Source organism: Hyaena hyaena, unplaced genomic scaffold (genome assembly GCF_003009895.1).
Source record: "Hyaena hyaena isolate Hyena2069 unplaced genomic scaffold, ASM300989v1 scaffold_130, whole genome shotgun sequence".
Taxonomy (NCBI): domain Eukaryota; kingdom Metazoa; phylum Chordata; class Mammalia; order Carnivora; family Hyaenidae; genus Hyaena; species Hyaena hyaena.
Genome location: NW_024080762.1, coordinates 1,919,768 through 1,942,488, shown reverse-complemented (window position 1 = coordinate 1,942,488; position 22,721 = coordinate 1,919,768). Strand labels below are relative to the sequence as shown.

At 43.1% G+C, this 22,721-nt stretch overlaps 1 protein-coding gene across 2 annotated transcripts in view; it reads left to right on the top strand.

Moving 5' to 3' along the window:
- The window catches only part of THSD4 (thrombospondin type 1 domain containing 4), a 549,275-nt gene that overhangs the window by 443,051 nt on the left and 83,503 nt on the right, over positions 1 to 22,721 (top strand). For both annotated transcript variants that reach the window (XM_039237821.1, XM_039237822.1), the window contains one exon: positions 15,439 to 15,643. In XM_039237821.1, coding sequence (XP_039093752.1) covers positions 15,439 to 15,643 — 205 coding nt within the window. The remainder of the gene's footprint in view (positions 1 to 15,438; positions 15,644 to 22,721) is intronic.

Sequence of the window (22,721 nt, the reverse complement as noted above, 5' to 3'; positions counted from 1 at the left end):
GTTAAACACCCCAGACCTTTATACTATTGTTAACAACCATCACAAACTCGTATTGATACTGTGATAAGCGTTTTTCCTTTTGTGGCTTACATTACTGTAATTTTTCTTACTTGAGCACCTTGCCTAAGGTCACACAGCCAGTGGGTGACCAATAGAACAGGGGCCCAGGAGAACATCGTTCCCAAGACAGAGTTTCTAATTATTACTCAGTACCATTGCTACTTAGTGGTGATTTTGTCTTTTTTAATAGAATAGAATTCCTTATGTCACCTGTTTAATAAAAAGAGCAAAAAGGGCAAATACCCTATCATAGAAAGCAGATTCATGAAAGGGGTATTTTTAAGCCACCATTTTCTCAGGAAAACCAAATGCTGGAAACATATTTTTTATACTTGCACAACAGTTAGTTATTTCAGATAATTTAGCTTTAGAGCTGGAAACCCATGGCTTTCCTTACACCGGGGTCTCATCCCACAGTCCTGACAAAGAGAGGATAACATGGAGAAATACACTTATTTTAGGCAAACACATCAAATCAAATGGAAAATATTAGAAAGGAAGTGGCACAGACCAGTGTCAGAGGTCTCCAGGGATCAGAACATGGAACAGTGGTGGATGGCACACAGAGAGGTTTCCAGGGGCTGGAAGGGAGGATTCATTACACGTGGGAGCCTTTCAGCGCAGAATGAGCTTCCCCAGCAGGCGGGGAGCTCCCTGACACTGGGAGAGGCTCAAACAAAGCCAGATAGACAAGGCTCTTGCCAGGAAGGGAAATGTTTTACAAAGTCAGGGTTACCAGGCACCAGAGAGGTCATGGGAGAGCAGTGAGGGTTGACGGTCGCCCAGGTTCTTGGACGGGACTGCCCAGGCTCCATCCCTGCTTGACAGCTTGTTCCATGGACCATCCCCTCAACCTCCCTGTGCCTCAATTATCTCATCTCTAAGATGAGAATAATACTATCATCTGCCTCTTGGGGCTCTGAGAAGAGTCATAGAGGTAATTTATGTAAGTCATTGTAAAAAGTAAGTGTCCTAAATAAGGACCTAGTCTTACAGTCTTTGCTTTTTAGCAGAAATGCTCTATTTTCCAAGGTGGCATGAGTGATTCCAATACATAAAACAAAATTTTTAAAAACCCACTGTGTTTTATTAGCATAAATTAATTTTAATTAAAACATTAGCATCTAACAATTATAATGGCAATTAGGGAGCATGTATCCATTTTGTTGAATAGAAAATTTAGCACTGGGAATATGGAAAATGGTTGAGATGCCTGTGCATCCAATTCATTTCTGAATTTTGTTTCCATCTACAGCCCTTGAGGAGTTCTGGATTAAGGCAGATAACAAATTGCAAATTTCAGACAGGTAATCTCTTTTACAGTAAGAATGGAAGCAGTTTGTCCTGAGGGCTATAGTAAACATAAGTCCATACAACGCATCCAGTGTTATTGGGGGTTATACTACAGTTGAGGATAGTGTTTCCCTAGCTCTTCCTGTTTTAAAAATTATGAAAACCTTAAAACAGCTTGGAAATCACCTTGCTATCTCATCTAGCGGACACATTTTGTAAGCTAAATTAGTCCTGTGACCCGACCAGGGTCTACACAGGGAACAGCAGTTCCTAGGCTGATGCCGGTATGGAACTTGACCCCAACGGAACTTCCTCTGACCTTGGTTAGACCATGTGATTTTTATGGTTTCTTCTCCTCGAAGATTCTATGGCTCCAGCATTCTGTACATAGCAGAAACACTTGCCAATATGCCTGATTGTCCTCTGATGAGCCTCCTCGTCATCTTATTAGTTGGGCCATTTTATTCTTCTATTAGAAAAATCTGTTATGGGATGAAATTTCAAAGGTGGATTTTCTGAAAAGGATTGATGACCTTTGTTTCAAATCCAGTTTAGTGATGTTTGAAAAAGTAAAGTGCAATCTTCTATAGCAAGGAGAGTGAGCGTTTTGCTAACCTTATTGGTAACTGTAAGGTCCAAATCTATAAAGGAAATTCATATTTGATTTTCATGACCAACTCGATCAATGCCCATGCCCCCCTGGTGTGTGTTCTGTTCCCTGACATTTTAGCTTCTATCAAAAAACTTGGTTCAATTTATTGATGACTTTCAGCCACAGCAGACAGGAAGACAAACATCCTCACCTAAGCTAATGACGTGGTTTTGCAGACATCCTAAAAAGCAAGTAAATCATTTTGCCAGTTACTGTCTCAGTAATTTTGTCACTGTTACAAGTTTACTTGAGGCAAGGATTTTCCAGTGTGCAAATAGACACTTGTTCAAACAGTCCAGTTCACTCCTTATCTCAGGGTTAAAGCCTTGGCTAACTCACAGAACCCAAGGAGGCATTAACAACTCAAATTCAGTGTTCTGCAGGAAGACCTATTAAGGTATAGGTTTATAGCCTTCCTCTGCTCAAGATCTCCGGAAGTTTCTTTATCTCAAAGGGCTGTTTTGTATCATTTAAAAACGCAACTTGAAAAAAATCAAAGTCATACAGTGATGTCTTCAGAACCCTCAAACCCATGTAGGATGCAGTCTCCAAAAGGGTGACCTTAGATTTCAAAAAGGATTGAAAACCCCCAGGATCACCAGGATGACTCACATAAACCCAAAGGAAAGGAGGTCTTGGGAAAACCCTGGCCTATAAGCTCATGGCTCCCTTTCTGCTCATTAAAGGAGAACATTCTGGAGCCTGAGACTGAGTGAGCCTCAATGGAAACAGAAGATGTCCGAAGGATTTAATGTCCCAGACCCTTGGTTCTGCCCTGGAAAGGAAGCCTCCATCAAATCCTTTGGTTAGAGCAGGAAAAAGTGGTTGGGAGAGTTTTTAGTCCCAGGGCTTCTGGAAGCACATGGAGACAGAGGACCCAAAGCTTTGGGGGGCATTGGAGCTTTCCATTGAGTGTGAAGGGGAAGTCCAAGATGATCTGAAGAGGATTCCTTTCCATGAAATGTCAGGGAAGAGCAAACTCTCCAAAGCCGCCTTTCCTTCTATCACCTGTCAACCCCAACCTGCACATCCTCATTCAGGGGACATTTGCCTTTGTGGTCGCTGTGTTCACCTACTTCAAGAGCTCCCCCTGCAGCCACTGCCCCTTGCTGTCAGCATGTGCTGTTCACCACCATAGTCCCTGTCTCATCACTGTGCTACCCTCATCTGTTTCCTCCACCTTATCACCCTGCTTCTGAGTTCTCAAGCTCGACAGATATGGTCTCTATCCTGATGCCTAGCTATGTGACCTTGGGTGAGTCACTGAACTTCCCTCTTTACTCCTCTGTTAAAATGGTAGTAAATATTTTCACCCTAAGAGATCCTTAACAAGGACCAGTTTCCTCTCTTTCTATTGCTTTTCTTGGTGCTCAGAAGAACCTCTGTAGACCTCTCTGAGTCATGAGAGCACGCCTTTCTTGTAGGGCCCAGGGAGTCCCATCAGTTGTCAAAAGTGAATTTTTGACTTTTTGACTTTGGCTCTGGCTTTCTTTTAACTAGGGTTTTTTTCACTCTGCCAGAGAAATGCTTTTCTTTTTAGTTCCATATTTGCTGCCATTCCACATTCTTTAAAGTACACACAGGCCTTTCTCCCACTAAATAACATTCCGAGGAGGCTATTGTTTAAGCTCGGAATGAGTATCATTTGTTTGTGTTTCGCTGAATGTGCCCTCTATGTTATCTTTAACTTGACTTTAAATAAAACATAATATGTATTGGGCTCCTTCCATGTGTCTGATGCTTTTTGCAAACTTCATCTCCCTTTAGCATCACAAAATCAACCCGATAAATCAGAATATATCATTGATAATTAGTGTTTCTAATTAACATGTACTGTCACTGTAACAAAGCACTTTTGCTGTCAAAGCCTAAGGAGGCTAGATCTTTTTCAAAACTTCTACTTTCACTCAGTTTTCCGCACCTGGGGTAGGGCTTCTTCTTGGACTGCTACAGCCCCAGGCAGTCCTTTCCACCTGTAATCAGGGACTCTAATAGAGGCATAATGTCTGGGAGGAAATAATCAGCTTGTTTAAGTGACAGCTGACATCAGGAAGCCTTTTGAGCCTGAAGAATGACATGATGACAGCAGTATCTCGGGAAGATAAATTTCACAGCCACATGCAGGATAGATTACCTGAAACCACAACATTAGCCTTTCTTACGCTGACGCATCTGGGGGGCATGATTTAAAAGCTCATAAATATGATCCGGTTAAAGAAGGGGCTGGTGAAAATTAAGAATTTCAAAGTTCCACAAAAGAAGCTGAAGGATCAGTGTTTATCCAACTGGTTTGCATGTCCTAAATATTTACATACACAAGTGCCTATGGTTAATGCGGTCACTTAGAAGCCATGTATCGTATCTGCCGTTGCCTTACCTTTGAGTTGAAAGTTGCAAGAGTAGGGAAATTCTCTGCAAGCATGAGAATTACTCATCTGGCTGACACCTGAATTGCGGTTATGGAACAATAATTTGAGTTTGACAGAGAACCTTGTTCTTAGCCATCCTTCAAAAGAAGCATGAAGGAGCCTTCATTTTTAAATATTTCAGCCAAATTTCTTCCTTCTGAGCATGCATGGAATGCAATGTCTTTCCTTCTTAATGAAATTAATATTCATATTGGATGCATCAATGGTTAGAAGAGAGGATAAGAAGTTATCCTTTTTTGATTTCTTGGTCATTCTAGTACCCAAGAACAAACTCTTGGATTGAATAACATTATCTTCCGTGAAACTTGATGCGTTTCCTTGAGTCCTAAATATTTCCCAGCTTGGTAAACCAATAGTTTCCATCCCCCAGGAAGACACATGAGAAAAATAGTTACTATTTCAATGAATAATCTTGGACTGAGGAATTTGCTGTGAAAGAAAGGGAAGTGTTATAGATGTTCCCTCCCTTGGGTGAATGCACACTGAGTGATTAGAAAAAGACAACATGGGAGAACAGGAGAAGAAAGAGAAGATCAACTGTTAGTCCTTGTGAGAGAGGAGGCAACAGACTACAGGTAGAGCCCACATGGAAGGGTTTGGGGGAAAACCAGAGAGCAGCCCTCGGAGATAGAAGCAATAAGAAGGAATTATCCCTATGTGATTTCTTTGTCATTCTAGCCCTTAGTATATGTGACCCTGGGCCACAGGCCCTGTTTTTACAAGAAGAGTTTCCCTTGGACTAGGAGACTGTCAACCAGCAGCAGAGAGCGAGCCTGGGCAACAGAAAGCCTTTCTTCTAACCCTCTATCACACCTCTGTGTGACCTTATCTTCTCTGAGCTTCAATTAAATGGGGATAGTCAAGACAATTAAACAGGCTCCCATGTAGAGGATGCCCAGCAAGTGGTGAGTGCTCTCTTCATGATAGCTGTCACTTAGAGACATGGGGCTTCCTACTGCCTGCCTCCCTGCACACTGTTTGCATCCCCACCTGCAATTTTTTTTCTGTTTTCCACCCACAATTCCTGAAAGACTGTGCTCCAACTTGCCCAAGTGGTAAGGTCCGTTGGCAGACCCCCTTTACAGTTTTTGAGGTTTTTCATAGCTGGTTTCTTAAACAAGCCAGGAAAGACCAATAAAAGAAAATACTTTTTTAACGAATAGAGAGAGGGATAACCAAGTTATAAGAAAATCTCTGAAAATCTTGATCGCCATTGTTCCAGAATGCCACAGAAAGGCGAATGATTGCAGCAGTTAACCTGTTACAGTTTTGGCTTCCAACACCCCCTGACACCCATGTGTAAATAGAAGTGGACAGTGCAAACAGACCAGACTCCTCTGCGAGTGTAGAAATGTGTGCACCTTATGTGAAAGAAAGGATGCCTGCACGTGCCCAGGGATGTCACTGAAGTGGGGCACACACACCCTCAAGAAGGAAAATGTACTGATGTCTTTCCAGCCGCTACTGCATGCCAATTCTGAACTAGGTGTCTTCATCTGCATGTTCTCAGTTAATTGTCACAAAAGATTTGAGAATTATACCTCCGTGGCTTTGTTTAAGACTTGGAAAAAAATGATGTCTCTGCAGATGGAAAGCACATTAGAGATGCTCCTAGGTGAACGGACATGTATATTCTAGAAGAAAAGACCTTTGGAGATGGGAGAACATGGAAGAGAAATTGTCATCTCAGCTATGGAAATGGAAAGAATGGGGGCTTCGAGGGATCTAAACCAGGAACCCTAAAGGCAGGAAAATAGGCATAAAGCAGGTGTAGAACCTCACTAAAGGCGTGGGAGGGCCGGGAACAGAGAGAGGTTTAAATGTCAGCAGGTGAGCTCCAGATGCAAGGTCAGTCATCTGCAGTCCTGCTACCCACGCAGGGCTTCTCGTCGGCCCTCCACCGTCTCCTAGCTTCTCTCCTGCTCCTCTTCTTTGTCCCTTTCTTCTCTCTCCAACTCCGGAAGCCTAAGCCGGAAGCAGGAAGCTGACTCCTCCTATTTAGCCATATCTCAGTATGGCCATTGTCTCTTGTTGCCTTGGTTTCTGCTGACCCCAGGCCTCAGGGTCCCACCCCTCACCCCAGGCAGTTTATCCAAGTATTTACACAGAGACGGTTTGTTAAAAGGAGTTGCTATTCTGGCTGATAGATAAGGGCATCCTCATGTGGTTACGTGGTTACGGGGACATAATAAGTGCAAAGAAAAGAAGATGGACCATTTGAGGTGAGGAGGCAGTAAAACCCTGCCTCAGAAGGAGCAGGAGGGCATCTGGAGTGTCATGAAAAAGAGTCCCTAGCAGGAAGTCCTCTCTCTGCCATCCTGGAGAAATCACTTCCCCTCCCAAGACTTGAGTCTTCTTCAGTGAGGCAAGGAGCGGGGGCTCCCAGAGCCTCCTGCTATCCAGCACTGGGATTCTCAGGAGACTGTGTGAATGTGTGTCTTACCTCCACCCTGGCCCCCACTACAAATCTCACAGAGAAAAGCTTTCATAAGGTATTGTTTCTTTCCAGTTTGTAACCAAAAGGGTGATAGTGTTACTCTGTCTTTGTTTTGCCTGGACGGGAGAGTTGGCTGTCACTTGGGGGTTGGTATGCACCTTGAGAAAAGAAGAACATGAAGTAAACAAAAAGTGATCCAAAAGCCAAATAATCCCAGACTGCACAGGAATCGCCTAAGGATGCTGCTCAAACACAGATTCCAATTCAGTAAGCCTGGGATGGGGGCCAGGATTCTAACAAGCCCTCAGAGGATGCCTAGGCTGCTGGTCCACGGACCACACTTTGAGTAACAAGTAACGGGGGTCTAGAAAAGATCAACTAATGTTTATTCTTGATTTAAAAAAAAAATTAAGACAGAGGAGGAAAAAAAAAAAAAAACTTTGGCAGGATTTCCATCCAGACAGCTAAAATGAAAATGTTTAGGGTGCTAGAAGAAAGTTCCAATGAAAGAGAGAGAATTAATATGACTGAATCTAATGAGCAAATCAATGATCACCAAGATCTATACCTGAATCCTTGCTCTAAGATGATTCTATCAAAGGCCTCCACCCCTTCCCCCAAGTAAGGCGTCAGCCCAAAACAGACAACACCACTGTTCTTCCAGGACCTGGAAGTCTTCCTTACCTTTCCTTTAAAGGAGCATCCTTCTTCAGTTCATTGGTCATTACTTCAGCGTAGCGTTGGTGTGCTTTTACCCTCCATTCTAATTCCCTCTCCCCATCCAGGGCCCCTTTCCCTCTCCGCCCATGCAAATGTAGCTGTCTTTGTGCTTCTCAAACTTTAGTCTCTCCATCTTCACTGAATGCCCGTGTGCTAAGCATCTCCCGAAAACAGTGCTTCCGTGTGCAGTTCCCTGACTCCACAGCCTTGGGACTCAAGCCCTCCTGATGTTCGGTATACCCAGCCTTTTCCCTCTTTATCTCCCTACTCCCCCAGCCAACCAACCAACCAGCCTGTCTTCTCAGCCATCCCTGGACATCCAAAAAGCCCATTAACTCTCAAAGTTTAACACATTTACACAGATTTCTAAGCATTTTTCTTGAACAATCCCCAAATAAAAGGCCTGATTAGTTCACTCACGTTTTTAAATGCTCCACAAAAGCATTTTGGAAAGTGAAAGCCGTATCTTAACAACAATAAATATGCAGGCAGCCTGAGTTGCTGAGCCCACCCTTCTGGCCGTTCCTCAACTATCATTCTTTAAATGTTTAACCATTGTTTCCTGTCCTTAAACTAATTACTTATGATGTTACCCTTTTACGAAGGCCTGTAGGTGCCATCTTGTGGAGAAAAATGCAAACAGGCACGTTTGGAGAGAGGCTGTGTGTCAAGGAAATGACAAGGATACAAGCATGAGCCTCCCTTATCGCCTGCTGGTGGGTCGCTGGATTCACCTGCAGTCCTCTGAGGGCCTTCTGGTGGGACCCACACCTGCAGACTCAGGCTGCCTGAGCCCAGGAGGCTGTGTAAATGAGGCCAAGGTACAAACAGCCTCCACCTTGGGGCGCATTCATCAACCCAACTCACTGTTGCCTTTTTGCTAATACTTGCTTCCAGAAGTTCACCATATAGAATGTGGACCGTGTCTTCTCTCTCCTGCAGGAAACTTCCTAGTCCTGACCCCTTGGCTGCTAAAGCCACAGCATCTAACAGACCTCTCCCACATGGCATGGGCCTGGTGCCCTACAGAATTTCCATACAATCTGATCAAGTATTTTAAACAGAATCTTCTTTAATTTTTTAAGTTCATTTATTTTGACAGAGAGAGTGACTGAGCATGAGTGGGGTAGGGGCAGAGAGAGAGAAGGAAGGAGAGAGAATTCCAAGCAGGCTCCACACTGTCAGTGCAGAGCATGGTGCAGGGGCCTGATCTTGAGCCGAGATCAAGACTCGGGTGCTTAACCAATGGAGCCACCCAGGTGCCCCCAAACAGAATTCTCTTTAAATAGAGAATTCCCCAGACAGCCTTACGTTTTAAGAGTAAAGTGGAAATCCAAAGGTTTCTACTATTCTATACAAAAAATATACATACCTTACTTTATAATAAAATGGTTATCATTGTCATAATTCATTCACGCCCCCTTCCCCCATTCTAATCTTTTGCGGGGGAAGACCATGGGAATTTTAGAGTTTGGGGTACCCCCACTCTCCAGGAAAAGACATCGTGGCAAGGAGGGTGGTAATTCTCTTACAGCGTGGGAAAGGTTTCCCTCTCAGGGCTTCTTTCATCAGATTTGTAAACACTGCTGCAGTTGATCCTTACCCAATTTTATCCTACAAGAGTGCCAACATTTTCTTCCAGTTAAGTCACTTGGTAAGGTGCTATTCTCTAATGAAATAGGATGAGGTACTGAAAAGCGACAACCATAAGCTTGATTAAAACCAGATCACTGGTTTCACAATCGCCTTCATTAGGGAAGCCAAAATACCTTTCATCCCGTGGACCGTTTCTTCTCTTCCAATGAATGACATTCTCAGTTTGTTTCTCATTGGTTCCTGTTTCCAATTTAATTTTGTCTAAGTATAGCAAATTCCTCTGACTTTAGACATGGCGAGATTCCTACATCAGGGCTGCATCTCCTTTTTTTTTTTTTTCCAGAAATATTTTAGCACCAGAAGATACCTTAGAGATGATCCAGTTGAGGGAGAAAATTGGTCCTGTAACTTTGATCTCCTCTTGATGCCTCAGCCAGCTGCTCTTTCACTCAGCAAACACTTATTAAGTGCCTACTATATACGAGGCACTGTGTTCTTTCTGGAACATAATCTTGTCCGTACTGAAGTCAGACCAAATGGCAAGCTTAAAGAGCCCTAGCCTACTGGTTGGCTTGATGGTGGTGAGGAAATGTTGTTGTTGTTTGAACTGGATAATTAAGTATTCTTTGCTCATTAGCTTCTATGACATTGACAGAGTGCTGTTTTTGCACTACTTTAGAGCTGCCTTTTTTTTTTCTTACAAATAGTGTATTGTCAAGTTGGTTTCCATATAACACCCAGTGCTCATCCCCACAAGTGCCCTGCTCCATGCCCATCTCCCCCCCCCCCACATCCATCAGTCCTCAGTTTGTTCTCAGCATTCAAGAGTCTCTCATGGTTTGCCTCTCTCCCTCTCCCCCACCATTTCCCCGCTTCTTCTCCCTCATGGTCCTCAGTTAAGTTCCTCCTAATCCTCCTATACGTGCAAACATATGATATGTGTCCTTCTCTGCTGACTTAGAGCTGCCTTTGTAATACTTTCTGGGAGACCTGCCATGTTCATCTTTGGTGTCCCATGAACTGAGGATTACGCTAGAGCAGTGATTCTCAATTGGAGGTCATTTGGGGACATTTGGCAACGTCTAGATACATTATCGTTTGTCGCACTGAGGGAAAGGGTGCCGCATGCCACCAAACATCCTACAGTGAGGAAGACAGCCCCCACAACCAGGAACCATCTGGTCCACAATGTCCCTAGAGCCATGGTCGAGAAACCCTGGCCATGAGCAAGAAGGTAGGGAAGTGAGGTGCTGAACTTCCAAACCCTGCCTCATTTTATATATTGGAGTTTAGCATTTCTGAGTGAGGTTTTGTTTGAAAAGTATGGGGTTTTTTTTCTGCTTAAAAAAACTCTTGAAGACTGCTGGGGTAGAAGATGACAACTCTTTGCCTTCTGTTTTAGGGTTGAGACATATTGGGACAAGTCGAGTGGGTGGCGTATAGGAAGCAGGTGAGGGCAATCGGAGGTGTATCTGGAAGCATCAGGCTGAGCCTCAGTCTTGCCCTCCCACCAGTATGTACTATATTGAATGACAGGATCATGTCTGCCTTCTAGTTTAGTCCAGAGGTTGGCATTTCTTCTGTAAAGTATCAGATCACAAATATCTTGGGCGCTGTGGACCATACTATCTCTGTTGCAACTATTCAAGCCTACTGTTACAGCACACTAGACTGTGTTCCAGTAAATCTTTATTTACAAAAACAGGTCGTGGGCCAGATTTGGCCTGTGGGCTGTCATTTGTCAACCCCTGATTTAGACCATAAGTGAGAATTGTGTGTGTGTTACCTTTGTGTCTCCCTGCCTAACACCCTATTGGCACGTAGTAGGGGTTGCCTCATAAAATATTCCCTGAGCTGTGTTGAGGGTCAATCATGTAGGGACAAGTGCTAGAAGATTTTAATGAGAATAATGGCTGGGAAAAGATCCAGTGTTTCCCAGAGAATTTCTATATATTGTTTAACTGTTTTCCTGTGTTGGACATTCAGGATGTTTCTGATTGTTTCTTATTAATAATAATGACTGCAATGAGTTCCTTCATACAGAAAGTGTTAGCCTCGTTTCTTATCATTTCCTTGGCATAAATTCCTAGAAGAATTAGTGTCAAACAGTATATATTGCTAAATTGCTTTCCAGGAAGGTGGTATGGATATACAATTCCTAACGTAATCAGAGGGAGAGATTTATCATTATGCAAAGGGTTTCTTTCAACAGAATGTCATGAATAAAAGTTTTGGCACTCAAATATATTTCCACGAATTAACTTACTGCAAATAAAAGTAACTTGGTGTTAGCTACTCATCATTTTAATACTAACGTTCTCCCACACTGTTGTGACAGCGTGATGATTAAGGCGTGTTGTGCGATCTGTCCATGTCATCTAGCCAACCAGTGGAGGTCACCCTATCTGGTGTGTTTATTGAGCACACACGGAAACATCTGCTTCCCATTAGGGCATTAGAAGCTCCCCTATCTGCACACCAGGCACCAGCCTGCCCTGCGGTGATGTACAGAGGCCTCCTCCCTGTGAAATCCACCACCAGATATGTCATCCAGATCGCTCATTTCCCTCAGGAAATTTCATTTAGGTTAATTCTGACACACAATTGGGGGCATTTCTTGAGCAATTTCTTCTGTGATGGCTTGCAACATGTACGATTTTCCTGCAACATGTTGCAGAAATCACTGGAAGAACACTAAGGGTATTTGTCCAGTTGTCCAGTTGGCATTGTAACAGGAAGAAATGTCTCTTTTGAACATCTGCTTTGTACATGGTGCAAAAGAAAACATGAAATAAAAGTAGCTCGAGGAGCAGATGTTCATCCTGTCCGTTTTCATGAGGTGCTGTTGGAACAGTAAGGTTGAAGGAGCCCAGCAATGTGCCTTGTTTTTATGGTGAGCCTTGGCCTTTTCTTAGCTCTTCGGATTCTTCTGACTTTCTCCAAATGAAGAAGAGAGTGTCTGTGACTGAGAAGTAATAGAGAGTTTTGTAGAAATAGGGGTGGGTCTCTGGCTACATGATGGTAGAGTTTACTTGAAAGTGGATGGATTCCAGAGGAAACCAGTATATGAAGACCATAATTCACAAAACCCATGCTGCTAGGTACCTTCTGTGTTTACCTGCTTGGGTTTTCCCAACATCGCCACCGTCGGGTAGACAACGTACCATCCCCAGCCACAGGCAAAGAACTGGAGGCTCAGAATGGCTAATCAGCACGTCCAAAGATAAGCACTCCTAAGAGGCAGAGCCAGCACAAGACCCAGGTCCACAGACTCTGGGTTTTTTTTTTTAAATCACCTACTGAAAGCACTTTGGTAGCACCTCTGAGTTTGGAGACAGAGAGCAGCGCTATTAAGTCATCCCCCATCAGAGGCCAACTGACCAGCTTCCTACGGTGCAAGCCAGAATTCAGAATTCATTTGTGGGCATTGTCCCCTGAAGGACCCAGACGGTGGTGGAGATGTCTTCAGCGCTGAGCCCAGAATGAAGTGACCGTCCAGCCCTGAGGAAACAGGGTGCCACCTGTAGTTTTTGGCATCTTGTGTGTCTCCATGCTTCACCGAAGCCAACCTGAAGGCCATTTGGATGTCTGTCAGGCAAAACTTCTACAACCCGGCATCCCACGTCTAGATTCCTGCAGAGCGCCCGTGCTGCATAGGAAATCTGGCTTGTGCGGGTGGCATTCATAGAACGGTGCAGAAAAATATAATATCGATTTCACAAGATAAAATGACATGTAGTCTGTGTCTGTGGTTGCCTCAAGCCCGCTGTGGCTGTGTAATTTCCTTGTGGTCCTCCCATTTTAATGGGGCTGGGGACTGAGGATTCATGTGATGTCTGTCCTCATCTTCGGCGGCTCTCATTTATCTTTGAGATGTCCCCTCCACCCATTTAAAATTTTTTTAATGTTTTTTATTTATTTCTGAGAGAGAGAGACAGCATGAGCAAGGGAGGGTCAGAGAGAGAGGGAGATATAGAATCTGAAACAGGCTCCAGGCTCTGAGCTGGCTGTCAGCACAGAGCCGGGCAGGGGGCTCAAACCCACCAACCGTGAGATCATGACCTGATCTGAAGTCGGACATTTAACCGACTGAGCCACCCAGGCACCCCACCCCCCACCCCATTTAGAAGAGAGAGACTTGCTAGGCTGACTGTTCTCCCCACTCCGGGACCCTCTCCACAAAACCAAAGTTATCATCTGAGAAACGAATCTGAGCATGGCCCTCCCTTTCTTCAAACATTCAGTGGTTGTTGATGCCATCAGGTAAGATTCTAATTCTTCATCTTGGCAAACACGATTCTTAAACCATTCAGCTGAGTTCTCCAACCTGATTTCATGCCTCCCAGCAACCCTACACTCGAGCCATGCCGTTCTGTGAACATGCTTTCCTACCTCTCTGCCTTTGTGCACAGTGCTTCCTTTACTGGAATCTCCTGTGAGGGAGAATGAGCTCAGTCTGGGACACACTGGGTCCAGGGATAGCAAGAATGGAAAGGGAGGAGAGTGAGGTTTTGCTGGACAGGGCAAGGGTGGTGTGCTAACCAACATTTCTATCCATCTTCTCCATCTGTGACAATCAGAGGCATGTCCTTAATTTGGTTAGAATCTTGCTTTGGCAATACGGCATTTTGCGTGTTTCTTTTTTTTTTTCCCCCCCCAAAGGGAAGGAGAACCCAAGGGGTCAGAGATGGAAATCATGCATGGAAAACATTTTCCTTCTTTTTCTACTAAAATGTGCATGGGACAGGGGCAAGAAATATTTGAGGGAGGAGAAATACACAGCAAACACGGCACTTTGAAAGGTTAATTGGATGCGGATGAACATATTGAGATGATGTTCTGTTGTTGTCAGAAATAATGTTTTACAGAGAAGCTATTTGTGAGGAGAGACCAGTTATTATTGATGGACTAATGTGCACTCAGGAATATGGAAGTAATAATGCAGAGGTACAGTGTCGACAGAAAGATGTCAATCAAATGTGAGGTTGGAGAGGAAAGCCTGAACACCTTCTGATTTGACTCTGCGTATAGGATTTGACCTGTAGGGCCCACATGAACAGACCCAGGGTTATTTCACAAAATCACACGTGGATTTTGAATGGTTTGCTGACCACTTTGCCCCCCTGGGATGGACTCTGACTATTGCTCTTAGAATTCAAGAACCAACATAAGCCTGTGATTCAGCAAACATGTCTCGAGTTTTAGAGTACCATTCTGATCTTCAGTACCATTCCCTGTCTCCATAACCCAATGAACTAATCCTGTCATCACAGTGCTTCGTTGTCCAAACTATCATCCGCTCGCTTCCATCTGCCCATAGAAATGTGACAGAATTCTTTGCTCTGACTACATGTCCACATTTTAGATGCAGGAATCATGGTCATGAACCCCAGAAATAGGAAAGGACTGCATAAAGGTAATGTTCTCGCACTTTGTTCCAAGTGCAGAATAAAATGGCCCCAACAGAAACATGAACAGGGAGGGGAAAGATAAAGCAAAAAGTCTTAGAATGAATAATGAGAAGATCTTCTGGCTTGCTGATGTTTCTGGCCTTTGCCCCCTTCCCCCCTTTCCCCCAGGAAGAATGCTTTGGGCGAGCCAAGCCAAATCCTGCTGCTCAGCTCCTCAGAGCCACAGTGTTGAGTAGAAACCCAGATCTCAACCAATTTGACCTAATGCCTTAAGATGCAAAGCCTGCGAGTACCACTTCGGAAGGTACTTTGCTAAGTGTTTATATGGTCTGTCATTTAGAACACAAGACTTGGGGGACAAACCCCTGTTTTAGGTGCAGTACTTACCATGGAGCCAAAGAACTTTATAAAAAATCTCGGACTGTCTCTCCTTTCTGAGTCCAGTAGGGGAATGGATTTGTAGGACAACGTCACTGTCCAGCCAGTATAAATAAGTGATCAGCCCCCACGCCTTCCCTATTCCTTCTCTCTGCATTATTTTCTCCTTATCATTTGCCACCAGCATGCGTACTGTTGGATTTACTTGTCTTGTCTACTGTCTGGGGACTGTACCCTGTCCCTAGAATGTACATTTCATTCATCCCTTGCCCAGAGTCGGTGCTTTGTGACTATCCATTGAGTGAAGGAAGAATGAACTTGCTCACTTGCAGGAGCTGAATGGGGGCATGTGGAGGTCGGTTCAAGACCCACCGATAGACCTTCCATCGTTCCCTCACCCTGTCCCCCCCCCACACTCCTGTTATTTGCTACAAGAGTCTTTTGTTTTCTACCTCTTTACAGAGCATTGGCTGCGACGACTACCTAGGCTCCGACAAAGTCGTGGACAAATGCGGGGTGTGTGGAGGCGATAACACGGGCTGTCAGGTTGTGTCAGGCGTGTTCAAGCATGCCCTCACCAGCCTGGGCTACCACCGAGTTGTGGAGATTCCCCAAGGAGCCACCAAAATCAACATCACCGAGATGTACAAGAGCAACAACTATTTGGGTAAGCTTGGTCTTTTTCCAGAGGAAACCATCTGTCACTACCAGATGATTCATTCCTTCCCGTGATGGTGACACAGCAGTGTCCTAGACACGTAGACGGTGCCACTGGGGAATGCCAAAGCACCACTAGGCCTCCCCCTTGAAATGAGAAGCGTGGGTGGAGAAAATTTTTAAAGTCCTTGCAAATAAATATTTAATACCTACACATTTAAGGCAGCCTTTGTTCCTTCCAAGAGAAACATGGTTATGAAACAGATGAGGGGCAAAATTGTTTCTCTGAGATGGAGGAGGCTCTATGAAAAGTCAAAGTGTGTGCCAGTCTGTTCTGCTGGGAGTTCAAGGTGGCCAGGGGCCATTGATGACCCTGTCTGAAGCTTCATTCCTTACAAGTGTAAAGTAAAAGCCATTTTTCTCTTCTTTCTGCTTCATCTGCTGGGGGCAACGGGATGTGTATAGTATGTGTGTATCTTCTGAACAGCTGCAGTCATTCTGGGCAATATCATCAATATTGAGAGGCCATTTCAACCCGTTTTCTTGCTGGAAGTAGATCTTTGTTGATACTTCCTTCTCGGTTTCTGGCTAATTGCATTTTACACAAAGCAAATCAGGTCATACAAATTAGTTTTTACCAATTTCTAATTCATGTAAGCATGTGCAGATTAGTCAACAAAATAATACAAGGAAAGCAATTTCTTAAAGTCATTTAATGAACGCAATACTCATTTTTATTCTTTAATTATTTCTTTAACTTAAATAGCCCAGACACTATGTGCCAGGCACTATTCTTAGTGGTTTGCATCTACTAAATTATTGAACCCTCTTAACAACCTTAGGAAATAGGAGCAGTTCCCATCCCCATGTTCTAGATAAGGAAATAGGCACAAAGAGATAAGCTTTGTGTAGTTTTTACTAAATTCTTATTGCTCAACATAGTCCTGTTCAAGAAACAGGTTTTTTTCATTATTATTTTTCATTATTTTTTTTATTTTGAGAAAGAGAGAGACACAGAGCATGAACGAGGGACAGGCAAAGAGAGAGAGAGACAGAATCCAAAGCAGGCTCCAGGCTCTGAGCTGTCAGCACAGAGCCCAACACGGGGCTCGAACTCACAAGCTGTGAGATCATGACCTGAGCTGAAGTCAGACACTTAACTGACCAAGCCACCCAGGCACCCAGGAAACAGTTTTTGAGCTGTGCCCTCTGAAGATAAAATCCTGGGTGAATATCCACTGGATGTCTGGATGGAAATTGCTCTCAGAGCCTCAGTGTTTGCAACGAGAGTATGGGGAAAAGAATCTTGACTTTGTAAGTATTCAGGACAACCAATAGGAGAGCAGATATTCAGAACCCAGCAGAGAAATATCACTTAGTAGCAATTGACAAATGTGGGTTCCCTGGGGTGCCTGGATGGCTCAGTTGGTCAAGCGTCTGACTTCGGCTCAGGTCATGATCTCACAGCTCGTGAGTTTGAGCCCTGTCTCAGGCTCTGTGCTGACCACTCGGAGCCTGGAGCCTGTTTCAGATTCTGTGTCTTCCTCTCTGTCTGACCCTCCCCTGCTCACGCTGTCTCTCTTTCTCTCTCAGAAATAAGTCAAACAGTAAAAAAAAATTTTTTTAACGTGGGTTCCGTTTCTTTTGTCTCCAAGAACTTGTCAGTACATCAAAGCTCCATGGAATCAAAATTCCCTCTCCCCCTAAAAAAGACTCAATGGGAGGATGATTCAGAAAGTCAGTTGGGTACCAGTTGGGTACATGAGAAATCCAGATACATGAGAAATCCAGAGTCCATTGGCAATATTACAGGATGCCGTATGGGCAAAGGTGGGAGAATGGAAACAGAACAGGCCATAGAAAAAGGAGGTTCCAGAGGTGATGAGTGGAACCTTCTGTCTGCAGCACTGAAATTACTTAGAATGCTTTTTTTCCCTCCTTTTTTCCTATTTTTATTGAGATGTAATTCACATATCGTAAAAGTCACTTTTTTCACACTTTTAAAGTGTGCAGTGGTGCAAATGGTATTTTTCTCATCACAGGTGTTCTCTTTACCTGTCTCACCACCTATGCTGCTAAATCTCCTCTTCTTTGAGGTCTGTATATTTTTAAAGTTCAATTGCATGGGATTGCTGGGGATTGCATAGAAGCCATTAGAGCACAGGTGTCTCGGGCTCTTTTTGAACTGTAACGACTGTGTTTTACATTACACATTTTCAAACACTTAAACGTTTTTTGAAGAGATATGTGGTGGGTTTCTCTACAGTTTTCCAGGTAATGATGAAGGCTTTGGTTTTCTTACCTTGTAATCCCCGGCTAGGAAAACTGTTTTGTATGAAAATGTGACTTGATGCACCAAATTGATTTGGCTGTTCGTGTACAGTTGTTCTGTAGAAGAGGCCCTCGTGAGGGAAGGAATAGTTCAAATTTGTGTCATTGCTTCCAAAACATGCACAGCTTCTCAAGGTTTTTCAGTTCCCCTGTTTCCCAGAATTACCTTCAGTTATTTGTGATGCAAATCAAACTTTTTCTTGTGAAATGTTTGGGATTTTTTAATGACTAACTCTCCAAACTTGGTAGAAATAGAAAGCAGCTTTCTATGAGCTTCTGCACAGCCAAGGAAACAAGCCAGAAAATTAATAGGCAACCAACGGAATGGGAAAAGATAGTTGCAAATGACATATCAGATAAAGGGTTAATATCCAGATTCTATAAGGAACTCACCAAACTACACACCCGAAAAACAAACAACCCAGTGAAGAAATGGGCAGAAGATATGAACAGACACTTCTCCAAAGAGGACATCCAGATGGCCAACAGACACATGAAACGATGCTCAGCATCCCTCCTCATCAGGGAAATACAAATCAAAACCACACTGAGATACCACCTCACGCCAGTCAGAGTGGCTAAAATGAGCAAATCAGAGAACTCTAGATGCTGGCGAGGATGTGGAGAAACGGGCACCCTCCTACACTGTTGGTGGGAATGTAAACTGGTACAGCCCCTCTGGAAAACAGTGTGGAGGTTCCTCAGGAAACTAACAATAGAACTCCCCTATGACCCAGCAATAGCACTGCTAGGAATTTACCCAAGGGATACAGAAATGCTGAGGCATAGGAGCACATGTACCCCAATGTTCATAGCAGCACTCTCCACAATAGCTAAAACATGGAAAGAGCCTAAGTGTCCATCAACAGATGAATGGATCAAGAAGATGTGGTTTATCTATACCATGGAATACTACATGGCAATGAGAAACAATGAAATCTGGCCATGTGTAGCAACATGGATGGACCTTGAGGGTGTTATGCTGAGCGAAATAAGTCAGGCAGAGAAGGACAAATATCATATGTTTGCACGTATAGGAGGATTAGGAGGAACTTGACGGAGGACCAAGGGGGAGAAGAAGGGCAGAAATGGTGGGGGAAACTGAGAGAGGCAAACCATGAGAGACTCTTGAATGCTGACAAAAACTGAGGACTGATGGATGTGGGGGGGAGGAGGGATGGGCATGGAGGAGGACACTTGTGGGGATGAGCACTGGGTGTTATGTGGAAACTAATTTGACAATAAACTATTTGTAAAAAAAAAAAAAACAGCTTTCTATGAAAACAGAAGGACTTGTATTATTAGCGCTAGAAAAGATTATCTTATCACCTCTTTTTAAAAGGTTTTTTAAAACCCTTAATACATAAGTGACTTTCTCTAGGCCAGTCACTTAGTTAATGTTAGTAGTCATGCTATATGTATAGTAAGTACCTTAGTCTCCAAGCATTTTGACACGTGTGGCCTTCCAATTTTTAAAATTGGCCATTCTTTACTTGGCTGGTTCGGGAAAGATCTAGAATTACTGAAGGTGCAGTTATATATATATATATATATAAAGTGAGGATGTGAAAATTAAAATTTAAAAATCAAAAACTACACATGCGGAAGAAAGAGGCATAATCCCCCAAATCTTGGCTACTATATAAATAGTAATGGTGCATTCAACCTGACTCTGAGTTTATGGCTTAATTTGTTTTTTTCCGTCAAGAACTGGACCTTCTAGATTCAGATTCTGAAGGCCATAGTTCTAGCCCTGGTCCTGCCATAACCCATAGGGGACAGACCCACAGGGAGCTGGGGCAACAGGCCAACTCAGCACTTCATGATGCTCACTCTCTCTCTGGGCAAAGCTGGAGAAACCATGACCTTTAATGATGCACAGATTTCAGGAGATAGACTCTTTGTCTCATCTTAGGGTGGATACCAATGAATTTCTGCACAACTGAGCTCCACTTTTTCTTTAAGTTTGTTTATTTATTTTGAGAGAGAGAGAGGAGGAGGAGGGAGGGGCAGAGAGAGAGAGGGAGAGAGAGAATCCCAAGAGTTTCTGTGTTGTCAGTGCCAAGCCTGATGTAGGGCTCAAACTCTTAAACTGTGAGACCGTGACCTGAGCCAAAACCAAGAGTTGGACACTTAACCGACTCAGCCACCCCCCACCCCAACCTCCTCTTTTTAGTGTTTATTTGAATTTGTTCACATGTTCCAGAATATAGACTAGTTGGGGCATTATAGATTCCTAGATAGATAGATAGATAGATAGATAGATATCTTTTTTTTTTTTTAAATGTTTTTATTTATTTCTAGGAGAGAGAGAGACAGCGTGAGCAGGGGAGGGTCAGAGAGAGAGGGAGTCACAGACTGAAACAGGCTCCAGGCTCTGAGCTGGCAGTCAGCACAGAGCCCGATGCGGGGCTCGAACTCACGAACCGCGAGATCATGACCTAAGCGAAAGTCGGACGCTTAACCGACTAAGCCACCCAGGTGCCCCCCTTTTTTTTTTTTTTTAATAGAAAAACCTTTGGAATCCATAGATCTGCTATGGGCTATCTATTCTCCTTTTGCATGAGGGTTATTCTGAACCCCGCTCTTAGGAAATAAAAGGTTAAATCCAATTTTATTTAAATGATTGGCATTTTATATTACTTACCTCTTCCTCAGTAATAAGATGTTGTAAAACTATTCTAGCTGAAATATCAAAGTTTGGCGAGTGCAGCTAGCTCAGCTTACTAATGTCATTATGTAACAGTTCAGAAATCAGACATAAAAGCATACCAAGCAAAATTGATTCTACAGGACGTATTCTACCTGCCAACATGCTACATGTCATAGAGCCTTAGACTTGGAAGGAATTTGTCAAAGGTCTGTAAGCTTTTAAAAATAAACTGGCAAAACCTTTACTTTTAAGCGTGTTTTCTTAAAAGGTTGAAGCAATAATAATAATAATCACCAGCATTTATCAAGTATCATGGATCATCTGTAGTTGGCAAACCTTTCATTTATTAGCTGAGCTGCTCTCTGTGTGGGAAAGATTGGAGTATTTAAATAATAGGATGTCTTACATTCATATAACAGTTAATCCCAAAGATTTCTCGCATGCAGTGTAACAATTTTGAACAATACAGATGATATAGAGCACAAAGAAAAGATTCCTTCTTCATGTCAACTCCAAACCAGGTCCACCGCCTTCAGGTGTTAATGAAGACAGATAAATGACCACCCTTAACAGCTCTGTGTACCTCTGCCAGTCCTTTGTGGAAGTACAAAAAAGCGTATATCTTCTAAAAGCGGTATTACTATACACACTTTTTGCAATTTGCTTATTTATTTTAGTATTATACCATGATACCTTTCCATGTTACTACATAGAGCTAGTTCGTTATTTTCTGAGTGCAGAATATTCCGTACAACAGATGTAACATAATCTAGTTCAGCAGCTCCCTATTGAGGGGTGTTTAAATTGTCTCATTTTCTAATATTGCAAATAATACGTTTGATTTGTGGTCAAGATGGCAGACTGAGTACATGAGGTTTTGTCTTTTGCCACCTTACTCCCAAGATTCCATCAAAATGATACTAAAGGAATCAGACAGGACATAACCTACAACCACCAAGAAAAGAAGGGGAGGGGGGTCTGTGAAATCATTTTAACAAATTTCTGGAACACATTTCTGAAAGCAGATGGAAGAATGTTCTGTAATAGAGCAGAGGAAATCACAGCCCTGGTAGCAGAGGGAATTATAATGAGGAGGGGCCAGTCTGCATGCAGAGCCCGGGAGCCTCTGGGTCTGGGGGCAGCAGATAAAATGGAGGGTGGGAGATGAGAATGGAACTAAAAAATGGAGGAATATATGAGCAGGCATCCCAGCGCCCACATTCAGAACACTGGCATCAACCTCCTCTTCCAAAAGCTGACGGGGTACTAGAACCTGGTTGTGAGGATTGGTGCCCCAAGACCTCAGTAACCATTGTGGAATTGGAGGAAAAAGCAATCCAGTGATCAGAACCCCATTTCTCACCTCTAAAAATTTGACCTGTTGGCAAGCTCTGCCGATGTGTACAGAGTTCTCAAGCAGCCTTCCCATTGCTTTCATGTTAAACTTCACTGGACAATAACATAAGCAGACAACCAAAGATCAGTAGACTTTTTTTTTTAAGCCTATACCATGAAAGAGAAAACCCAAGTACATAACCGGAAAATTTGTATCTAGAAGAAACAGAGCAAATTCTTGGAGAAGAAAACTTAAATAAAGGTCTTTTTTACAAGTAACACGTCCATGAATATCCTAATAGGTATATCCTTTCGTACTTACATAAATATTTCTGTAGGATAGATTCCTAGGAATAGAATTTGTAGGTCAAGAGGAATGAACACTGAGAGATAAAGTAAGATTCCTCTCCAAAGTGGTTATACCAATTTGTATCCCCACCCAAAGTGCCTTTCTCAACACCTGGATGAACACAAAATATTGTGAATGTGTTTAACTTTTACTATACCTTTTTTATTTGCATTTTCCTGACTACTCATTTTTATTGTGATTTGTATGAATTTTCTATTGAATTTTCTATTTTTAGTTGTGTTGGTGGCTTTCCTACTGATTTTCCTATGAATTTTCTATTTTAAGTTGTGTTTGTGGCTTTCCTACTGATTTTAAGATCTCATGAAGGTTATGGATAATAACCATCTTTTGCTCATATACATATGAGTCTTTATCTTGTGTTTCAGCTGTGCTTATCATATCTATTATTTTGTGGAGAAG